This window comes from Hyperolius riggenbachi, chromosome 2 (genome assembly GCF_040937935.1).
Source record: "Hyperolius riggenbachi isolate aHypRig1 chromosome 2, aHypRig1.pri, whole genome shotgun sequence".
NCBI classification, from domain to species: Eukaryota; Metazoa; Chordata; class Amphibia; order Anura; family Hyperoliidae; genus Hyperolius; species Hyperolius riggenbachi.
In genome coordinates, this window is record NC_090647.1 from 221,668,261 (window position 1) to 221,691,976 (window position 23,716).

The window sequence follows — 23,716 nt, forward strand, 5'->3', positions numbered from 1 at the left end:
CAGGAATCCTGACCAAATGTGGGACAGGTTCTAACATTTGTAGAAAGGCAAATGTATATTTGGAAGTAGTTTCTCAGTGACAGCCTGTTATCTCTATGCTCTGTCAAGCTGAAAAACTGATCTAAATAGACAGCCATGCTGGCATACTAGCAGCACATTGTTAAGCTTTTTCTGAGGGCTCTTTCACATCTTACAATGTGTGCAGGAGCCGTTCTCCTGCACGCAGTATATGGCCTGTGGCTTGTCGTTGGGATGTTGCAGTGCGATGCAGTCAGCAGCGGTAGCAATTCACCTGACGGGGAACCACCGGCTCCAGACAATTAAAAGCTCCCGGGTGCATCAAACCGCAGCAGACCGAAGCGCAGCGTCGGGTGTGAAAGCTAAAGTGAAAGTATGGACTTTCATCTTACCTTCTTACCTTGGTTAACGCAAAGTATTGAGTTTGCGTGAAAACGCTGGAAATGACCTTGAATGTGAAAGAGCCCTGAGCGCTTGTTATTTGAAAAGCTCTTGCTAATGTAATGCTATGTGTATGATCCCACTTGAACGATGTGATTTTATAAAAATCTCCCATAGCATTGCATTAGCAAGAGCTTTATAAATCACTGGTGCTTGGAATGCGCTGCCAGTGGGTTTCAGGCCTTATGCTGGGAATACACGGGTCAATCCGGCGATTAGCCGCCGGATCGATCCCCGCTCGGATCAATTACCGCTCGTCCCCGCCGGCGCTCCTTATCAGCTGCTCGATTCCCTGCCGTTGTCCGCCGGCAGGGATCGAGCGGGCGGGGGTCGAGCAGTGTGATCGGACCAGCTGAATATTAGCAGCTGGCCGGATCAGCTGCTCGATACACGGTACAGAAACGTACCGTGTATCCCTGCATAACACACACAACCAATCAGTTTAAAGTAAGGCAACTGACCAATCAGTCACACACGTCACTGCGGGTCCGAATGGTGAACTGCAGAATCAGAGAAAACTCTGCCTACATTCCCCCATGACCAGTATTTTAATGAAAAAATGAAAACAAAAAAAACTTTTATTGAACAAGCAAGAGCAAAAAACTTTTCAAATACCTGGTGCTTTGAACAGATGTCCATCCGCTGCCTCCGGCCGCCTTCGTAGAAGTCTGCTACACGGTATTACTACGGCAGTAGAATATTTGCCACATTGCAGTGACCAATCACAGGCCAAGGAACACATAGCCAATTACCTCATCTTTACCAAAACAAGAGGGAGCTAACTGATGACTGGAAGACTCGTTGGCCAGGTCAAAGACCATAAGCAAAATACCAACCTATCATTGCCACAGGGCCATTCAGAAATACAGCTCCACCTCCCACATAGATATAACTCACAACCTGCCAAAAATGCAGGAAATGTAATGCCATCCAAACAGACCATAGCATGCATTCTTTACTATTTTTTTGGTATTCCTGTTGCCCCTGGCAATGGATGTTTTCTTCCACTGCTATGGGCATATACTGTGGTAAATTTGTGTAAGGACAGTATTTAATCGATTTTTTATCATATTAAAAAATTGAGCAATTCCTAGTTTTTTATTCACTTGTGTTTTCTTCATTGTTTTTATTGAATCCTTTTAATCTGTAGGAACCATTGCACAGTATATGCTTACTTTGGAACACTATCTGTTGCTAATCTCTGCGACATTCACATGCAGTTTTACTGAAGCTAAGTACATACGGACCAACCTGCAGGTTAAATATCACTGGACTTTAATCTGTTGGACGATAAACGGACATGTGTTGCTTGACGAGCAACTGATAACAGGCGGTTTGCCCGATCCAACTGTCGGATCTATGTTGGTCTAATATGCAGTTGGTGCGTGTATACAAGTTGCTTGAAAGACTTGTACTTGTTTTGAATGTGTAGTCCTTCATTCTTCTTGCGTGTGCAGTTAATTGAGTTGGTTGTTTAGTCATCTAGGCGTGTGAACATACAGGTCGTGTGGACATACAGGTTGTGTGGTTTGTTGTGTTGGTTGTGTGCATGTTGGACGTATGTAAGAGCCTTGAGAGTCAGTCTCACAGAGATAATGTGACTCAGATATTCATGACTGGGTGCTTGTTCTGCTCACTAGGTTCCTGCTATTACTTTTGGCATTGTTCTGGAGGTGCGTACACATTCAATTCCGGCTGCCCACAGGAGTTAGGGCTCATTCCCTTGGGTGATAGTTTGGGGGAGAGCTCTGTTGCAGATGTTTCACTAGCCTATAAGCTAGTGGCCCTTCTCTTGCTATTGGGGGAGGCTGACAGCGTGGCACAAGATGAACTGGTGTAGAGCGGAAGGGGTAAAGAGAATTATGGTCTGTGATCAGTGGAATTCTCCATTCTGAAAATGGCCTGTACCCCTTAAAGGGAACCTTAACTGAGAGGGATATGGATGTTTCCTTTTAAACAATACCAGTTGCCTGGCACTCCTGCTGATCTCTTTGGCCGTAGTGGTGGTTGAATCACACACCTGAAACAAGCATGCAGCTAATCCAGTCTGACTTCAGTCAGATCACCTGATCTCCATGCTTGTTGAGGGGCTGTGGCTGAAAGTATTAGAGACACAGGATCAGCAGGGGAGTCAGGCAACTGGTATTATTTTAAGAGGAAAAATCCCTATCCTTCTCAGTTTAGGTTCCCTTTAACGGCTTCCTGGCCAGCACACCGTTAAACCATAATATAGCCCACTTAAACCATAGGGAAACATAGACATTACCATGCTCATCAGTTGTCCTTTCAGTTATAACTGACAGAAACTGATTTCTTTCAGTTCTGACAAAACCTCCAAAAACTGGAAGGAATCGTAAGAAGAAAATGGTGAGCTTCTGAGAGGAACTGACAGTGATATTCAATTATAGTTTTCATTTGCAGGGACATCATAATTTTATTTTTAAATAATTTTTACCCGTTTCAGGGTTAGTTTAACCTTCCTGGCGGTAAGCCCGAGCTGAGCTCGGGCTATGCCGCCGGAAGGCCCGGCTGGGCCGATTTGCATAATTTTTTTTTTTTTTTGCTACACGCAGCTAGCACTTAGCTAGCTGCGTGTGCAATCTGATCGCCGCCGATCTGCCGCTATCCGTCGCGCCGCAGCCGCCCCCCCAGACCCCGTGCGCTGCCTGGCCAATCAGTGCCAGGCAGCGCTGTGGGGTGGATCGGAGACCTTGTCTCGCTACATGAAAGACATTTTTTTTTTTTTTTTTAAATGGCTTTGCTGCCCCCTGGTGGATTTTGACAAACCGCCAGGAGGGTTAAGCTGTGATGAAACAATCAGCTTGTGTGTGCCATTTGCCACTACTGGTCTTCCAAGATAGTGCCTAGCTTGCCTGATCAACAGATAGGGATTAGGGATGGGCTGTGCCTGTTTTCTTGTCATAAATGGAACAGATAATGAATTTCCTTCCATTTACACAGCCTTGTTACCATTGTGGCCACGGCTGTGCTGCTGAGGACTGCTTTAGCTAATTTTGTCTTCCCTACATATAGAGAGGATCAAAGCAAGAACATGTATTGTGTCCTTTGATTTTTCTGAATTATAAAGTGAAGCAGCATTTAGTCAAACTTTTGAGTGATTCTCTAGAAAGCTGGTGAGGGTGCTATGTTTCCTGCCAGTCAAATACAGTAAGCCATACATCCCTAATTTTTCCCTGGCAGACTTGATTACTGATCAAACCTTCTGGCACAACATGCTGCATCGATCATCATTTTTGCCAACAAATCATTTGAAATTACAAATGGAGAGAAAATTTTGGTTAGTTGGAAGCAGGGCTGTGGAGTTGGTACAAAAATCTTCCGACTCCTCAGTTTATGAAACCTCCGACTCCGGATACCCAAAAAGGCTCCGACTCCTCGACTCCGACTCCTTAGTCTAATACTTACCAGGCCTGTGGATTTTGTACAAAATCATCCGACTCAGACTCCCGACTCCTCAGTTTATGAAATCATCAACTCCGACTCCAGGTACCCAAAATTGCTCCGACCCCTCGACTCTGACTCCAACCTCAACTCCACAGCCCTGGTTAGAAGCTGCAGAGGAGTAGTGGTAGATTGCCGGCCCATAGCATTGCACTGTGTGAAAATCTGTGCTCAGTATGTCTGGCACTGCTCAGATACAAGAAGTCATGATTTTTGTGCTGCCACTGTGCTTCAAAAGATGATGTGTGGTGTTAAAAGCAGGGCTGTGGAGTCAGTACAAAAATCTTCCGACTCCTCAGTTTATGAAATGACGACTCCGGGTACCCAAAATTACTCCGATTCCGTAGTCTAATACGTAACAGGGCTGTGAATTTTGTACATAAATCATCCGACTCCTTAGTTTATGAAATCAATGACTCCGACTCCGGGTGCCCAAAATTGCCCCAACTCCACAGCCCTGGTTACAAGTGCCATGCAGCTGCATGTACTGCAGCCAAAAGGCACTCGTGGCCGGCAGCGTGGAGGCTGTACTGCCTAACAAGCACACAGTTCAGCTGTCTGTGGAAAAGGGGCTTCAGTCACTGTATTTAAAGCACTGTGGTTTAGTAGCAACATCTGGCTCATCAGTGCCTAGTCTGCTAGTGGTATTCTCCAGAGCCATATGAGAGCCTCAGCTGTTCTGACAAGTTTCCTTTAGCAGAGTTTGGTATATATAATTGTCTTTAATAGTTATAGCTTGGGTGGTAAGGTGTGCTTGTCACATCATTATGTGTGCAACAAGGGAAAGCCATTCTCCCTGTTGTAGGCCCACCCTTATTGTGTGCAGTTATTGTTTTTCTTGCTCAGCATGCTGTGTGTGAATGGTGATTTTGCTGAGGTCTGTGTAATTATTGCACGGCTTCTTTAGTCAACACAATACTTTATGTAGTATGTAAACCTTCCTTTTTAACTCCCATTATAAATTAGATTTTGGTATACCAGAAGCATTCTTTTGGATTACATGGATGATAGTTATTTTCTTCATTAAAAACAAAAAATGGATGCTTTATACACAAACCAATGATTTATGTAACAGAGGCTGGTCAGTCTAGTAACAGAGGCTGGTCATTGCATGCAGAACCAGCCTCTGTGTCCTAATAGCATTCTTAACTGTCCTCGGGTTCTCTTTAAAGAGACTCTAACAAAAATTTCATCCTGTTTTCTACCATACTACAGGTTCCTAAACCTATTCTAATGTGCTCTGGCTTACTGCAGCACTTTCTACTATCACCGTCTCTGTAATAAATGAACTTATTTTTCCCCTGTCGGATTTGTCGCCCTGTGTCTGGAAGGCTGCCAACTCTTCAGTGTTGTTGATCTGTTAGCTCTTACAAGCTGGATAAATCATCCTCTGTTAGGCTGTGAAAGGAGCTGCCTGGGCTGTTACATGCTGAGGAATTACAGACATTGGGCAGAGCTGTCTGCAGGAAGAAACAATCAGCCTGTCACTCTTCAGTGGATGAGAACTGCAGGGGGTAAACACACAAATGATCTATTGAGATTCAAAAGGAAGGCTGTATACAGCCTGCTTGTGTATGGATGTATTTTCTATGTGTGGACATACTGTACATCAACCTACTTCCATCTTTGGTGGCCATTTAGTTTGTTTATAAACAAACTTTTTAAAACTGTTTTTGACCACTTTTAAAGCGGCGGGGAGCGGCGAAATTGTGACAGAGCGGAATAGGAGGTATCCCCTAACGCACTGGTATGTTTACTTTTGTGCGATTTTAACAATACAGATTCTCTTTAAAGTGGTAGGCATATTATGTGATTCAATGGATGCTAACCTCCTAAAAATCCCACATTGTGATACAAAACAGGGCAAACACAAGAGGGGTCTGGCCTTCAACATATGCTCCAAATTAGGCTAAAGCTGGCCACTAACGGTCCAATTTCTAGCGAAAAATCGTTCGAGCGATCAGAATTTCTGATTGGATTGGTTGTAAATAATCTCCATTGGTGGACACAATCGATTATGAACGAGTGAAAAAAATGTCGCCCGAATGAATTTTCATTGAACGAAAATTTGGATTTTCTTGGTGGTCGTGATAGGAAGCAATGATTGGTTAGTTGATGGTATAGTGAACGATTTTTCGTCCGATCAGAATTTCTGATCGCTCGAACGATTTTTTGCTAGACATTGGACCGTTAGTGGCCAGCTTTAATTGATTTGCGTTTAAGACTCTGCTGTATATAGAGAGATCACTAACCTAAATATCCCATGTATAGGAAGACTTAATGCTGGTCTGTTTTTATACACAACTCTAATATGATTATCTGGTTAAAGAGACACTGATGCGAAAAAAAATATATGATATAATGAATTGGTTGTGTACTATGAATAATTACTAGAAGATTAGCAGCAAAGAAAATATTCTCATATTTTTATTTTCAGATATATAGTGTTTTTTCTAACATTGCATCATTCTCTAATATGTGCAGATTACACACCACTCAGCATTCAAAATGATTCTTTCAGAGCAGTCTGTGAACTAATGACCTCTCCTCTGCCAGAGGAAAAAGAAAATAGTTAACTAACAGTTGAGATAATAAAAGTCAGAAAACAGCCCTCTCCACGACTTTGAAAGTCGTAGAGATTATGGCTTTTTTGTATAGAGATAACAACTGGAGTTTCTTAACTCTTCCTGTACTGGAAACAATTAGAGTGTTGTATCTGATCTTAATGTTTTATTTCTTAGCTGTACTACACATACAAATCATAATATCATAGTTTTTTTTTCGCTTCAGTGTCTCTTTAAAGAGGAGCTGTTAGGTATAAGGTCTCAGAGAAAAAAAAACACATATATCAGTAGCTAAATATTGGCTGTACTTACATTACATATGCATTTCACTGTCCACGTTTGGATTTCCCAGAATTTTTATATAGTATTTGCAGAGATTGATGCTCCTGACAGTTCATGGCAGGTTCTATCTTTGACTGTCTTGTCTGAAGCCAATTGTGATGTAATATCTTCCCTTACCCTGCTTCCTGATTGAATATTCTTTAGCCCTCCCAAGTCCCAGCCCTCAGACACTCCCACCTGCCTCTGGTCTAACAGGGGCATATTGTCTGGCACTCAGCGGGGGTGGAGCGATCATGTCAGGTAGGGAGTTGCGTGTGATCCCGCTGTCATTTTGGGGGGCGGGGGCCCGGACGATCACGTTGTCAGTCTGTGGGGGGGAAGGGGGGGTTTGCGGGCGATCGTGCTGTCAGTCTGGGTGGGTGGGGGACTGGTGCGGGCAATTGCGCTCAGTCGCGTCGATCGTGTTGTCAGTGGCGGTGGGGGGGGGGGGTGCGTGCGTGCGACCATGCTGTCATTCGTGGGGGGCGGGTGCGTCAGGTGGGGGGGGGTGGTTTTGCGGGCGATCGTGCTGTCAGTGTGGGTGGGGGACTGGTGCGGGCGATCGCGCTGTCCCGGGGGGGTTGCGTGCGATCGTCTTGTCCGCCACGGAGGGGGGTTTGCGTGCGACCAGGCTGTCATCCGGGGGGGGGGGGGGTGCTGGCGATCGTGATGTCATCCGCGGGTGGGGCACGGCGTGCGGGCGATCGTGCTGTCATTCGCGGGGTGTGTTGACCGTGATGTCATTCGCGGGGGGGGGGGCAGTGTTGCGGGCGATCGTGATGTCATTCGTGTGGGGGGGTTGTGCATGCGATCGTGATGTCATTCGTTGGGGGGGCTGTGGGCGATCGTGATGTCATTTGCGGGGGGGGGGGGGTGGGAAGAGGGGTGATGGCGATCGTGATGTCATTCGCAGGGGGGATGGGTGCGGGCAATCGTGATGTCATCCGCGGGGGTGATTGGGGGACTGCGGGCGATCGTGATGTCATTCGGGGGGGGGGGGGGGGTCGGAGGGTGCAGGCGATCGTGATGTCATTTGCGGGTGGGTCGGTTGTGCGGGCAATCGTGGTGTCATTCGCGGGAGGGGGGGGCTGCGTGCGATCGCAATGTCATTCGGGGGGGGCGGGTGATCGTGATGTCATTCGTGGGGGGGGGGTTCGTGTGATCGTGCTGTCATCCGCGGGGGGGGGGGGGTGGGGGGTCTTTGGTGCGGGCAATCGTGATGTCATTCACCGGGGGGGGAGGTGCATGCGATCGTGGTGTCATTACAATCCACTCCAAAGATACAAAAATAAAGGCAGATAAAAACAATTGCGTGGATGGGGAAGGAGGTAAGCATCCAAGTAGGCTGCAGTAAATAATTAGGGCGGGATAGGGAAATGAAGGGGAGAGGGGAGGACCAGGGAGGGCAGTAGGGAGAAGAAGCAGCCCCAGCATGCTCTGCAGTATCTGTTATGCGGCCTCCTTAGGAGCTTGGGGATAAAGAGGATTGCTATTCAGCCAACAACAAAGTAAGAGAGATTTTTTACTTCAGTATTGCCTTTTTGGCTTCCTTCTAAACTGTTTAACACAGGAGAATAGAGGTATAAATTAGCTATTTTAGCCTAACAGTTACTTTTTAACTAACCTTTTCAAAGTGTACCTGAGATGATAAAAGCACAATCATTTATACATACCTGGGGCTTCCTCCAGGCCATGGGCTCCCCTGCTGTCCTCCCAGGCTGCTTTTTTCTACTGCAGTCTTCTCTGGAAAATTACTCAGTCGCGCTCTGCTCCACTGCTCATGCGCGGTCCCGCGCTCACTCCCAAAAAATACCCCCCACCCCGATCATGCTCCTGTGTGCAGTTCACCGTAACGAGGCAGTCGCAGGACACTTACGGCCATGAGAGCATGACCAAGGACGTACAGGGCCACAGCCAAGCATGCACAGTAGTCTGCATCTACCAGAACTGACTTATGGAAGAACGGACCTGCCCAGGAGAATGGCAAGGAAGCCCACAGCCTACAAGGGGCTTGAGGAAGCCTCTGGTATGTATAAACCAGGGCTTTGGAGTCAGTCGGAGGAATTTTTGGGTACCTGGAGACGGGAAAAAATGCTCCGACTCCTAATGAATTTAAACTGTAATTAAAGAGAACCCGAGGTGTGTTTAAAGAATGTTATCTGCATATAGAGGCTGGATCTGCCTATACAGCCCAGCCTCTGTTGCTATCCCAAACCCCACTAAGGTCCCCCTGCACTCTGCAATACCTCATTAATCACAGCCATGGTGTGAGGCTGTGTTTACATCTGTAGTGTCAGTCTCAGCTGCTCCCCCGCCTCCTGCATAGCTCCGGTCCCTGCCCCCGTCCCTTCCCTCCAATCAGCATGGAGGGAAGGGATGCAGGCGGGGACTGGAGTTCTGCAGGAGGCGGGGAGAGCAGCAGACTGACACTATAGAGATAAACACAGCCAGCTCTGACAAGCTGTTTGTCAGCAGCATGGCTGTGATTTATGAGGGATTGCAGAGTGCAGGGGGACTATAGGGGGGGTTGGGATAGCAACAGAGGCTGGGCTGTATAGGCAGATCCAGCCTCTGTATATTCTTCAAACCCACCTCGGGTTCTCTTTAAAATAGATAAAATGACAAATAGATGAAATGATAAAATGTTCTATTTCTCAGATAATAGTCATCTTAAATAATGTGTATATATACAGTAAAAGCTCTGCTTAGTCCACAAAAATGAAATAAACCAATAAAAAAAATAGTTACTTTGCTGCTTCAATAAAGCAGTCCCCATATTTTTAAAGTCAGATATACATATCTGATTGTGACTGTATATATAAGGTGTACACAGGAATCTCTTATATATACACTAAATAACATCTATGCTGTAAGAATAAATCCCTGACTGAGCATTCAGCCTGGCTTTGCTCAGGAATCATTATAGCTGTCTTCTCTGATGTCTTTTCAAGCCCAAGCCTGCCCCCTTGTCGCTCTGCTATAATGACTCAGCTTTAATGATTCCTGAGCAAAGCCAGACTGAATGCTCAGTTGGGATTTTATCAGGGCTGATTAGAAGCAGGCTGAGCAGTGAAAAATGAAACAGAGCGCAAGGTTGGTGTTTTCTTGTTCCCACTGATCTAAATGGTAAAATACATGAGGGTGCTTCATCTCTGGTTCAGTTTAAACTCCCTGGCGGTAAGCCAGACCTACGTTCGGGCTAGCCGCCGGAGAGGATCACATGTCCCCGGGAGGATTTTTTTTTTAATAAAATGTGACTTAAATGCTTAAGCTAGCACTTGGCTAGCTAACTATGCCCCCCCCAAGTCCCTCCGCTCTCCCCCGATCACCGGCGTAATACGTACCCTCCAGGGATTATGCGATGGCGCAGCCTCCCAATCAGCTCCTGGCTTCGCTATGGGGAGGATCGGGACTGCGCATGACTTCGATGTCATGTCCGATCGTCGCCATAGCGACGAGTGAAGCTGAATGGAGACGTTGCGGTTCTCGCGGGATCGCAGAGGGGTAAATATTGCCGCCGGCGATCGGGGAGTTTAGTTAGGTGCCCGCGGGGCTTGGGGGGCATAGTTAGCTAGCGAAGTGCTAGCTAAAGCATATAAATTACTTTTTATTTTTAAAAAAATCCTCCCGCGGACACAGCCTCTGAAACTGCGTACTGCCAGGGAGGTTAAAGTGAACCTCCAGACTAAAAATCGACTCAGCAGCACTGAAAAGGCCTGGTGTTTCTTTAACAGTTTCACAGCATCAGAACTTTGTTTCTCTTATACAAGCCTCATTTTTAGCTGCACAGAAGAAAACTGCCCGGGCATTTTCCCCCTGATACTGTGCAAAGCATCATGGGATTTCTGATGTTGTTGTTCTCGTTCTGCTGTTTTGGTGCAAAAAATTTCTTTCACATTTTGAATTTGACATTTGAAGCCTAGTGTGTGCAGCTGGGAGGGGTGATCAGGACACAGGACAGTTGGAACTGTGTCTCCTGCTCCCTGTCACCTCCTTTCAACCAAAGAGATGGCTGCCCCCATGACAAAGATGGCAGCCCCCATGAATCACAAACATGTGCCTGTTCTTTTAAAACAGGGTGGGTAAGAGATTATATTACCTATCAATTCTAATTAACATAACTAATGTAACTTAATGACAGTATGTTTTTTTTAGGCTGAAGTTCCCCTTTAAGAGATGCATTTCATGCTACATACTTTCAATCAACAAGATTGTAATATGCAAATTAGAGGAGTCGGAGTCGGTGGAATCCTAACCTGAGGAGTTGGAGTCTGTGGAGTTTTATCGACTCCACAGCCCTGGTATAAACGCTCATGCTTCAATAATCTCAGGTTTCCTTTAAGTACCGTATTTTTCAGAATATAAGATGCACCACTTCTCCCACAAAACTTGGGGAGAAAAGTTGGAGTGTCTTATATTCCAAAGATGAGGAATATAGCTATGCAGAGTGCGCAGGGAAGCTACCGGTATACGATACCTTCTCCTGCCGCCACGGACTCCGGGTCCTGCATCCTCCGCGATCCTCTCCTCCTGGCACTGCGCTCCTCTTCTGTTGCAGCTGGGACACAGACCGCTTACCACTGTGCATAACTGCCGTGGCCTCCATACTGCTGGCTCCATACAAGCTGATCCTGTGCACTAGTGGCACATGTGCACCAGAGGTCACGCAAATTTGTAATCATGATGTGGAATTTTGCAATGAGTCATAATTTTGTAAGAATATACCGTAACTTTCCCATGCCAATAGACTTCAGTGCATTTATGCAAAATGCTTTTTCGCATGTATCCATGCAAATATTGTGTTTTTTTTAATATCCACACTCAATATTGCATAACTTGCCAAAATTACGCAAAATCAAGAATATCCATGGAATCGGAATTGCGAAAATGATGCTAAATGTCATGAAATTACCCATTGCGATCAGCACTAGTCTAGGGTTTGTTTTTCTGTATACCTTTAATTTTGAAAGTAGTATGTAGTAAGTCATTCTGTCACAGTATTATAAACTGTTTTTTATCAGATTTTAAACTCTTAAAGCCCCATCTACACGATACGATTCATTGTGCGATTCGATTATGATTCTATTTACGATCAGATTATATCCGACATGTCCGATCGGGATTTGATTCAATTCGATTTGCCATTGTTTTGCAATGGCAAATCGAATCCCTATTGGACATGTCGGATTTAATCGGATCGTAAATAGAATAGTAATTGAATCGCACAAAGAATCGTATTGTGTCGATCGGACTTTATTGTAACTATTTTTTCTAAAATCAGATAAATATCTTTGCAATACAGCAAACAATGTGTTAAACTGGTAGGTTGGGAAGTACCCTGTGGCTGACTCAATCTCTTGCAACCTTCTGCTAAGCTATATAAGGAGAGGAGATGGGCTGTCCTTTGTTTTAGTGGCTGATAGAAGAACAGGACAGATCAGGAGCTGGAGTTCTGTGAAGGGCTCTACAGGAGGTTCCCTCTTTATGTAACTACTAGCTGCTATTACCACTGGTTAATTAGTAATGTTTTCTCATTTCTTTTATTTTAATTTTGCTTCCTTATTGATATTTAGTTTGTTAAAAACTGTAAATGTTGTGGTTGGGGAGCATTCAAATCTATCTTCTGGTATTGATTGCAGTTCGTTTTGTTGAATGTGGGAGGAGTGGTGTGCCTGTTCTAGGTTACTGACCTCACGGTGTGTTTATCTTTTGACATGAGAATGTTTAGTATTTAGATGTGAAATTTTATAGTGGATATATTTCAGCCGACTGTTTAGTGTTTTAATAATACTTTAACGTGTTTTACATCACAGCAAAATCAGTTTGTTTGCCAAATAATAAATATGCCACCCATATTTTTTGTTTTTTGCTACAAAAAGACTGAATTAAGTAGTTCTATCAATGTATATTAATTTCATTTGAACTTGTCTCTAGAGACATATATAAAAGAGGTCTGTAAAGTGTAAGCAGTAGATGCCCAGAGAGATCACATAGCGACAAGTGCAGGAATTCAGTGATTATAATCTGAAAACACACCAGCGTCATTGTCTTTTTTTTTAAAGTCAATGGGAATCGTTCCTGGAAATAAAAAAACAGATGCTTACCTAAGGGTAGGAAAGGCTCTGGGTCCTATAGAGCCTTCCAGCTCCTCTCCCGTTCCCTGTTCCAGCGCTGGCTCCCCCAACGTATTTGACCAATTTGGTCAAATGCTGCTGTCGCCGCCACCGAAGGGAGGCTTTCGGAAGCCTGAGTGCACCCGAAGACGGGCGGCTCCATACTGATCGATCGCCCTCTCTTGCTTGTGCACAGTATGGAGCCGCCTGTCTTCGGGGTGACTCGTCTCCCGCAAACTTCTGAAGTACCCCACGGCGTAGGATTCAAACTTGGAAGCTAGGGCTGCACCGAGGGCACTGGGGCGGTGATGGAAGGCTTTATAGGACCCTTCCCTCTCGTTAGGTAGGTATCTTTCTTTTTTTTTTTTTTTTTTTCTGGAATGATTCTCAATGACTTTAATAGGTTATAATATTGTCTATAAAGTAGTTACACTTTACAGTTTATTGTATTCTACATAAAAAAAGCTGAAATCCAATAGCATGTTGTCATAGCGGTTGTATTAGATCTTAAAATGTTCCTCTTCAAATTGCCGTACCAACAGGGCTGTGGAGTCGGTACAAAAATCATCTGATTATTTTGACTACTCTAATTTGTGTATAGCAATTTTGTTGATTGAAGGTATGTAACATAAAAGGCATTTCTTCACTGCCACTGCCAAAGCTATCCTTTGGTAGGAATACATGTACAGATGGGAACAAAGAACATTGATCAGGCCCTAGTCAGTCTAACTGTGGGTACATCTAAGAGTGATGTGCAGGTACTCTGCAGGGGAATGAGGGTATCTTCCTCTGTCAAACATTCTTTATGCACAATCTGAACCAGGTTTACAGGGGATAGAGAACATCTCTGCATGCAATGTGCACAACATTCTCAGTGGATTCACAACAGCTATGCAGGGAGTGCGTATGTAGCGTATAGTACAGTACTACTGTATAAGAAAAATCTTTGAAAACTGACAATACATATTTAAACTTATTAATATGATGCTATGAACAGGCATTTACCTGTATGTATTTTGAGAAAGAAATGTCAGTAGGTAAATTGGCTGTATGTTTTGTATTATTATTATTATTATTATTATTATACCTGAAACTGAAATTCTGTTTATTTTTTACCTTTTAAAAGTGGCAAGGACGACATTGACCTTGATGCCCTTGCTGCAGAGATAGAGGGAGCTGGATCTTCCAAGGACCAAAAGGCCAAAGGGAAAAAAAAGAAAGACAAGAAAAAGCAAGAGTTTGAGTAAGTAATTCAACTGCACATTTCAAAGACTCAGATCCCACTCTTATATAATTTCTATGCACTTAAACATACATTTTATGTTTCCAGTGACCCCACTCACTACAAAGCAGCTCCTGTAAAAGCTTCAGTCAGTGCTGGCTTTTATTCAGTGTATGGCGTTGGTTGGGTGACATGGCTGGCCGAGGCTAACAGACATACCTCTAGCCTGCTGGCTAGAGACCTGTTCTGTTCCTTTGTCGGAGGTGGGGGGAGGAGTGGCACGGTTGTGTGACGTCACCCTACGGGCAGAGTAAGCGGAGAGAGCAGTGCTATTGGCAGTCACTTGGGGGTTGCTGTACACATGCTGGCTTCTTTGTAGAGGAGTTATCGCTGACCTTGTTTGAGTTTCATCTAGCGTTTATATGAGGCATTTTTGTTTCTGTTCAGCTTAACTACCTGAAGACCGCCTCACGCCAATTGGCGTGAACGCTAAGGCTCCTCCAGGACCACGTAACGGCAATTGGCGTTAAGTTCTGGGGGCGGAGGATTCAGGGGATCGCGCATCACCACTTGAATGACGAAGCTCTGCTCCGTAATCAGTCTCCCAACGGCAGCCGAGTGACACGGCTGTCCCCAGTACAGCGCTGCTGTAGATCGCAATGCTGTGTAATGTAAATAGACAGAGGCGCTAGGAGACTGTTAGATGGTGAAACCGCTGTCAGAGCCCACCAACAGAAAGCTTTGTTGGTGGGCAGAAAAGGGGGGGGGGTGGTGAGTTGTACGGCCCTGCAGTGATCCCTTAAAGCTGCAGTGGCCTGAATTTAAAAAATAGCCTGGTTACTAGGGAGGTGTAAGACTATGGTTCTGAAGTGGTTAAAGGGTCACGGTCACTTTTCATACATTAGGCTGTTTTTGTATTCAGAACATTTTTGTCCCATTTGCATAAAAATAGGTAAAATTTTATACATTTTTAAAATTTGGTTGTGCTTAACCCAAATTGTCTTTTCTAATATTTCTTTGCAGTGAGGAGGATATTCTGAAAGAGTTGGAAGAGCTATCTTTGGAAACTCAAGGCGGAAAAAGCAATAAAGACACTGTAGTAAAAGTAAGCTGTTTTATTGAGTTCTGTAACTCTAGTTGTCTACATCAGTGATAGTGAATTGTGTGTGTGCGCGTCGGTAGTGCAGATTATTGCATAAAAGAATAGACGGCCTTGCATGTAAATGCAAAAGGAGAAATGCTAATTCTCCAACCAGCAACCCTCACTATGGTCTGATGTGACCCAGGCCACTCCTGCAGTGTTTTGCCATCTAAGGGTTGAGCCACACTGCAGAGCACTTTTTCAATCCGTCAGCAATGCGTTTGCATTTTTAAAAACACACTCCCATTGACTTACATTAAATCAGGGCTGTGGAGAGAGTAGTCGGAGTCTGCACAATTTTGGGTATCTGGAGTTGGAGGTTTCATAAACTGAGGAGTCGGATGATTTTTGTACCGACTCCACAGCCCTGATTAAAATCGCTGCAAAATTGCCACAATTAATTTTTTAAATTGCTATTTTGCCTCGATTTTACAGTGATTTTTATTGCAGGTCAATTGGAGCATGTTTTTAAAACTGCAGTGGATCAAAATGCGCTCAGTGTGGCTCAGTCCTAATAGCAGTCCAGTTGGGCTTTTCTGCTTGTGTTAAATGCTAGGTCTTGGTTCTCTGCTTAAAGGGAAGGTTCAGGGACTGTTAAAAAAAAAAAAAAAATCCGCATCAACTTACCTGGGGCTTCCTCCAGCCCCTGGCAGGCAGGAGGTGCCCTCGGCGCCGCTCCGCAAGCTGCCGGTGGCCGACCCGACCTGGCCAGGCCGGCGGCCAGGTCGGGCTCCTTCCGCGTTCCAAAATGTGCCTCACGGCAGCACGCTGATGTCATCGGACATCCTCCGGGCTTTACTGCGCAGGCTCAGAACTACTGAGCCTGCGCAGTAAAGCCCGGAGGACGTCCGATGACGTCAGCGCGCCGCCGTGAGGCGCATTTTGGAACGCGGAAGGAGCCCGACCTGGCCGCCGGCCTGGCCAGGTCGGGTCGGCCACCGGAGACCACCGGGAGCCTGCGGAGCGGCGCCGAGGGCACCTCCTGCCTGCCACGGGCTGGAGGAAGCCCCAGGTAAGTGGATGCGGATTTTTATTTTTTTTTAACAGTCCCTGAACCTTCCCTTTAAAAGCATCATCCATATACTGTATATCACGCCTACCTACCTACATCTCCCTCACTTGCTTTGCTGTGTCCCATCCCCTTCTTCAGCACAGTCTTATGATCAGAAATGCTTAGTTCCACTTATTGTCAATGCCTCACTCTTGGCAAAAACATCATCCTAGACAGGTGTATGAACTGCCTTCGCTATTGAATGCCTAGAAGCTCCTTGAGTAGCCTTTGTGAAATATGTCACACATATATCAGTATGAAGCCGGTTGTACAATTATTTTTAGGGCCCGTTCACACTGCACGCGTTTCCAGCCGCGTTTTGGAAACGCGTGCAGGTGGCCGATATGCACGACATCAGACATTGCATAGAGTGCAATGTCTGATGTTCACACTGCATGCGTTCCGGACCTGTGCGGTCCGGGAACGCATGCTGCACGCAGATTTTGCTAAAACGCGTGGCTGTCCCATTCACTTTTCAGTGATGGGATCAGCCACGCAACGCACACAAACGCGGATGGCCATGCGTTCGTACGCGTTGCGGTCCGCACGCGTTCCGCACGCATGGCCATCCGCATTTGTGATCTGAACGGGCCCTTAGTGTTAAAGTGGGAGTGCGATGATCCTGCCGCATCCAACTGCAACGCAAAAAATTACAAACCTATGATCTTGCGGAAGAGTGCGCATACAGGGTCATATGCATAGCGTGGCAGTGGCTTAAAGAGACACTGAAGCAAAAAAAAATATATAATGAATTGGTTGTGTACTATGAATAATTTCTAGAAGATTAGCAGCAAAGAAAATATTCTCATACTTTTATTTTCAGGTATATAGTGTTTTTTCTAACATTGCATTATTCTATAATATGTGCAGATTACACAACACTCAGCATTCAAAATGATTCTTTCAGAGCAGTCTGTGAAGTAATGACCTCTCCTCTAGCAGAGAAAAAGTAAACAGTTCACTTACAGTTGAGATAATAAAAGTCAGATAACAGCCCTCTCCACGACTAAGTTAGTCGGAGAGCTTAATGGCTTGTTTGCATAGAGATAACTGGAGTTTCTCAACTCTTCCTGTACTGGAAACAATTAGACTGATGTATCTGATCTTAATGTTTTATTTCTTAGCTGTACTACACATACAAATCATAATATCATAATTTTTTTTTCGCTTCAGTGTCTCTTTAAGCACAATTTTAATTCTTGTATTATTGCTGAAATCCCTTTGCAGATAGAACTAGCTGCTTAAGGTATAGAGCCACTTTCTCTTTATATTACTTTCCTCTTCTTATCAGATGAAATTCAATCCCAAGCACCTCTTCTGTGCCATATATATTAGATCTGTACAGAGAGAACGCACATGATTTCACAAGGTTACAGACCCTGATGTTGACAATACATTAGTGTAGTTAGAACAGCCCATTAAAATCCATTCTGTTCGGCAGCTAAGATTGCCCTTGAGCAGCTTCATTTTCTCCCCCTGCCCTTTTTCCCTTTAGGCTTGGGACGCACTAGCATCACTTTTCTGAGTGCTAGTGATTTAAAATACTCTTGCTAATGTAATGCTATGTGTGTGTGATCCCACTTGAGCTATGTTACATTACATTAGCAAGTGCTTTACTCATCAGTAGAATTTAGAAAAGCTCTGCTAGTGAGTCCAGACCTTTAAGGGAATTCTACCTTTTGGTACCCATGTGTCTTGGTGCCTCCATGCTGAATAATGTCATCCTACATAACGTGTGTGGTGGCTTGGAACCTGATGCTGAATTTGTATGCATATAGTAAACCATGCACAGGCTAAAATAGTTAGTTAGTTATTAGTTAGTTTAAAATAGTTATAAAGTATGACTTTTTACAAATTTTTACATATTTTATCCAATATTTTGAACTGTCTCATTTGTGTAAAATTGCTCTTTTCTAGGACGAGGCTGAAGATTTAGAAGTTGTTCCTGTAAAACAGGAAAAGAAAAAGAAAGGGCAGAAAGGCAAGAAGGGCAGCATTGATGAGGACGATGGTGACAATAGTGATGACATGGAAAGCAAGAATACAAAATCCAAAAAGCAGGACAAACCACAAAGTATTTCAGAAAGTGATGATGATAATGCTAGCTTTAATAAGACAACTAAAAAAGGCAAGGGCAAAAATGAGCCAGCCAATAAAAAACAAGAAGATAAAGATCCTAGTAAGGAGAAAGCAGACATCCCTGGAGACAGTGATGAAGATTCAGATGAGTTCAGTCAGAGGAAAAAGGGCAAAAAGAAAGAGCAGAAGCCTAAAACTGCTGCTAAATTAGAAAGCGATGATGATGATGAAGGGGAGTTTAAAATAAAGACTGCAGCACAAAAAAAGGCTGAAAAGAAGGAACGTGAGCGAAAGAAACGTGAGGAGGAAAAGGCCAAGAAGAAACAGAAGGATAAAGAGGAGATTGAGGCTCCTAAGAAAGACACTGCAAAGCCTGATAAGAAAGCAGAGGATGAAGCAGCATCTCAGGAGAAGAAAGCCACACCTGAAGTAGAGGCTGCGGCTGATGTAGAAGATGGTATGAGATGGTTACAGGTTTTACTGTTGTGTTTAAAATGAATCCCTCCCATGCTTGAAGTTTTAACATTGAATTAACTTGGACTGAGCCTAGCTTTCCCTTTGTCTGGTTATTATTCTGTGTATGTCTTAGAAGTTTTAGCACAACACCACCCGAGATAGTGTATGATTTCCAAGAAAGATGTGAAAGATTATAAAATTAATACATACTAATACATCAGCGCTCTTCACTCTTTCACTCATTTCTTTTAGTAAATAGCCCCCATTTCATGACTGCAATGTTGAAACATCATACACAAGTCACTTACCTATTGCATGTTCCACAGATGATGATGCCGACAAGAAGAAAAAGGACAAAAAGAAGAAAAAAGGTGAGAAGGAGGAGAAAGAGAAGGATAAAAAGAAGAAGGGTCCTAGTTCAGCCACAGTGAAGGCCATGCAGGAGGCCCTGGCCAGAATGAAAGAAGAAGAGGAAAGGCTTAAGAGAGAAGAGGAGGAGCGACTGAGAAGACTAGAAGAACTGGAAGCACAACGTCTTGAAGAGGTACAGGAATGTCAAATCTGCATTTTTCCTGTCTGTGTTAATCTCTTATACAATAATATACAATAATATAAAATGTATATTTAAAAATAGTCCTGAGCCAGGCATTTGGTCGTCCCTGCCGCGATTTACCTGGTAGATAGCTGTGTCCTGACGCCTACAAAAAAAAAAAAAAAAATTTTATATATATATATATATATATATATATATATATATATATATATATATATATATATATATATATATATATATATATATATATATATATATATATATATATATATATATATATATATATATATATATATATATGAAAACCCTTTTATTTTTCTGCCAAAATATTTTTTCGTTCTGCCTGTATCTGCAAAAGAAAGTGGTTTGGCATAAAAGGCAGCATTATATTGTTGTGGCCAGTCTAAACTGTTATGGGTAAATCTGGTTGTGAAGGTTGTATGAGCTTTGCCACATTATCATTGCTTTTTGCACAGCCATGTGAATAGTCATCTTGCTTTTCATACCCCAATAAAAGCCTGCTGTCAATCTTGTTAGGAACGCCTGGAGCAAGAAAGGAAAGAGAAGAGGAAGCAGAAGGAAAAGGAAAGGAAAGAGCGCTTGAAAAGAGAAGGGAAACTACTGACTAAAGCTCAGAAGGAGGCTCGGGCCCGTGCTGAAGCTAGTCTCAATGTCCTTAAAGCACAGGGTATGCTATACAATGCAGGAAAACACAGCCACTAGTGTCCAGTATATGTATTTAACTGACCACTATGTCCTTTCTAGCACGGTCCATCTTTTAATTGGAATATATATATATATATATATATACAGTGGAGGAAATAATTATTTGACCCCTCACTGATTTTGTAAGTTTGTCCAATGACAAAGAAATGAAAAGTCTCAGAACAGTATCATTTCAATGGTAGGTTTATTTTAACAGTGGCAGATAGCACATCAAAAGGAAAATCGAAAAAATAACCTTAAATAAAAGATAGCAACTGATTTGCATTTCATTGAGTGAAATAAGTTTTTGAACCCCTACCAACCATTAAGAGTTTTGGCTCCCACAGAGTGGTTAGACACTTCTACTCAATTAGTCACCCTCATTAAGGACACCTGTCTTAACTAGTCACCTGTATAAAAGACACCTGTCCACAGAATCAATCAATCAAGCAGACTCCAAACTCTCCAACATGGGAAAGACCAAAGAGCTGTCCAAGGATGTCAGAGACAAAATTGTAGACCTGCACAAGGCTGGAATGGGCTACAAAACCATTAGCAAGAAGCTGGGAGAGAAGGTGACAACTGTTGGTGCGATTGTTTGAAAATGGAAGGAGCATAAAATGACCATCAATCGACCTGGCTCTGGGGCTCCACGCAAGATCTCACCTCGTGGGGTGTCAATGGTTCTGAGAAAGGTGAAAAAGCATCCTAGAACTACACGGGAGGAGTTAGTGAATGACCTCAAATTAGCAGGGACCACAGTCACCAAGAAAACCATTGGAAACACATTACACCGCAATGGATTAAAATCCTGCAGGGCTCGCAAGGTCCCCCTGCTCAAGAAGGCACATGTGCAGGCCCGTCTGAAGTTTGCCAATGAACACCTGAATGATTCCGTGAGTGACTGGGAGAAGGTGCTGTGGTCTGATGAGACCAAAATAGAGCTCTTTGGCATTAACTCAACTCGCTGTGTTTGGAGGAAGAAAAATGCTGCCTATGACCCCCAAAACACCGTCCCCACCGTCAAGCATGGGGGTGGAAACATTTTGCTTTGGGGGTGTTTTTCTGCTAAGGGCACAGGACATCTTAATCGCATTAACGGGAAAATGGACGGAGCCATGTATCGTGAAATCCTGAACGACAACCTCCTTCCCTCTGCCAGGAAACTGAAAATGGGTCGTGGATGGGTGTTCCAGCACGACAATGACCCAAAACATACAGCAAAGGCAACAAAGAAGTGGCTCAAGAAGAAGCACATTAAGGTCATGGAGCGGCCTAGTCAGTCTCCGGACCTTAATCCAAAAGAAAACCTATGGAGGGAACTCAAGCTCAGAGTTGCACAGAGACAGCCTCGAAACCTTAGGGATTTAGAGATGATCTGCAAAGAGGAGTGGACCAACATTCCTCCTAAAATGTGTGCAAACTTGGTCATCAATTACAAGAAACGTTTGACCTCTGTGCTTGCAAACAAGGGTTTTTCCACTAAGTATTAAGTCTTTTATTGTTAGAGGGTTCAAAAACTTATTTCACTCAATGAAATGCAAATCAGTTGCCATCTTTTATTTAAGGTTATTTTTTCGATTTTCCTTTTGATGTGCTATCTGCCACTGTTAAAATAAACCTACCATTGAAATGATACTGTTCTGAGACTTTTCATTTCTTTGTCATTGTACAAACTTACAAAATCAGTGAGGGGTCAAATAATTATTTCCTCCACTGTGTGTATATATATATATATATATATATATATATATATATATATATATATATATATATATATATATATATATATATATATATACATACATATACATATACATATACATATACATATACATATACATATACATATACATATACATATACATATACATATACATATACATATACATATACATATACATACACACATATATATATATATATATATATATATATATATATATATATATATATATATATATATATATATATATATATATATATACATACATATACATGTAACCTTGAAGATAGAGCTTATCCATTTGTGTGCTTGCTTATTGATGAACTTAAAGGACCACATTTGTGCAACATTTTTACATTTAAAATACATAAATAAAAGGTACGTTTCTCCAAAAGTAAAATGTGCTATAAATTACTTTTCTATGTTGCTGTCACTTACAGTAGATATAAGAAATCTGACAGAACCGACAGGTTTTGCACTAGCCCATCTCCTCATGGGGGATTCTCAGGGTTTTCTTTATTTTCAAAGCCACTTAGGGAATGGCAGTTTCTCAGTCCAACTGCCATAATAGTTTAAACAGGTAGGAGGGGTAGCCTGTCTCCTTGTTTAAACCCTTTTCAGGGAGTGCTTTTGTAAAGAATAAATTAAATACTGGGAATCCCCCAGAAGAGATGGACTAGTCAAAAATCTGTCAGTTCCATAAGATCTCTACTAACTCCTGTAAGCAACAGCAACATAGGAGAAAAGTAATTTATAGCCCATTTTACTTTGGAAGAAACATACTACTTATTTGTATGTGTTATATATAAAATTTTGCATTTTTTTGCAATAGTGGTTCTTTAAAATGGAATCCCACTATGTACAAACACTGATGTGTACAGCAAGTGCTCAGTTTGATTTCCTTAAAATACATTCTTCAGGTTCAGAAAGCATGTTCTATGTTAAGGGTGCATGTCTGTCCAGTTATATCCTAGAGACAGTTCAAAGAGGAACCTTAAACAAGGATTGAACTTAATTCCAATAAGAACTGATTTTTCCCCCCCCATGAGAAATCTTTACCTTTTCTCAATAGATTATCAGGGGGCTGATATTGTGGTGAAACCACTTGCACAGTGTGATATCAGGACCTAGGTCCTGACAGTTTGTGGTCTGTGAACCTCGTTGCATTGTGGGAAATAATGGCTTTTTCCAACTGTGAAGCAACCAGTATCCCCCTCTATGCATAGAACTCTCAGTAACACAAGTTCTGTACAGATCACCTAGCAGAATACAGCACATGACACTTCTCAGGTGAATACGAATTGACAGGGAAGTATATTTTTGCTGATCGTCTTGTCATAGCAGAAAGCCTCCTTCCCCATCCTTTCTTCTTGCAATACAACTCAGCCAAGTGTGTATGGCTGTCACAGGCTTTTAAAAAGACCATTGCCTATAATAATCACTGGTGATATTTCAAGCAACAATGACTACTGCTTGCACAGCACTTAAGGAGTGGAGCAGATCATATGGTGCTGCAACACAACCAGTGGTTTCAACATCTGCTGTAGGTAAATCCCAAGATGCTGATTGGCTAACTGTGTGCACTGAATACTCTGTGCTTTTCTCTGGGTTGCCAAGAGATGTCTTAAGGCTGCCATATAATCTTGATTGAACAGTCTTACCCCATCTATGTGGTATAAGGGCATGCAGATTGCTGATGCTTTGACAATATTGTATAGGTAAGATCTTACGCTACATGAAAGTGGTTACATTTTACAATTAAGATTGGCATCAATCACCCATCTTAACAATGTCCATTTATTTCGGCAGTGATGACTTTCCTTAAATAAAAAAAGAATGAGGACATTTCTGGTTTACATACTTT

At 43.1% G+C, this 23,716-nt stretch overlaps 1 protein-coding gene across 3 annotated transcripts in view; it reads left to right on the top strand.

The window, feature by feature from the left end:
• Positions 1-23,716, top strand: part of EIF5B (eukaryotic translation initiation factor 5B) — a 58,719-nt gene that overhangs the window by 1,585 nt on the left and 33,418 nt on the right. For all 3 annotated transcript variants that reach the window (XM_068268202.1, XM_068268201.1, XM_068268203.1), the window contains exons 2-6: positions 14,046-14,162; positions 15,165-15,246; positions 18,251-18,869; positions 19,195-19,412; positions 19,959-20,109. In XM_068268202.1, coding sequence (XP_068124303.1) covers positions 14,046-14,162; positions 15,165-15,246; positions 18,251-18,869; positions 19,195-19,412; positions 19,959-20,109 — 1,187 coding nt within the window. The remainder of the gene's footprint in view (positions 1-14,045; positions 14,163-15,164; positions 15,247-18,250; positions 18,870-19,194; positions 19,413-19,958; positions 20,110-23,716) is intronic.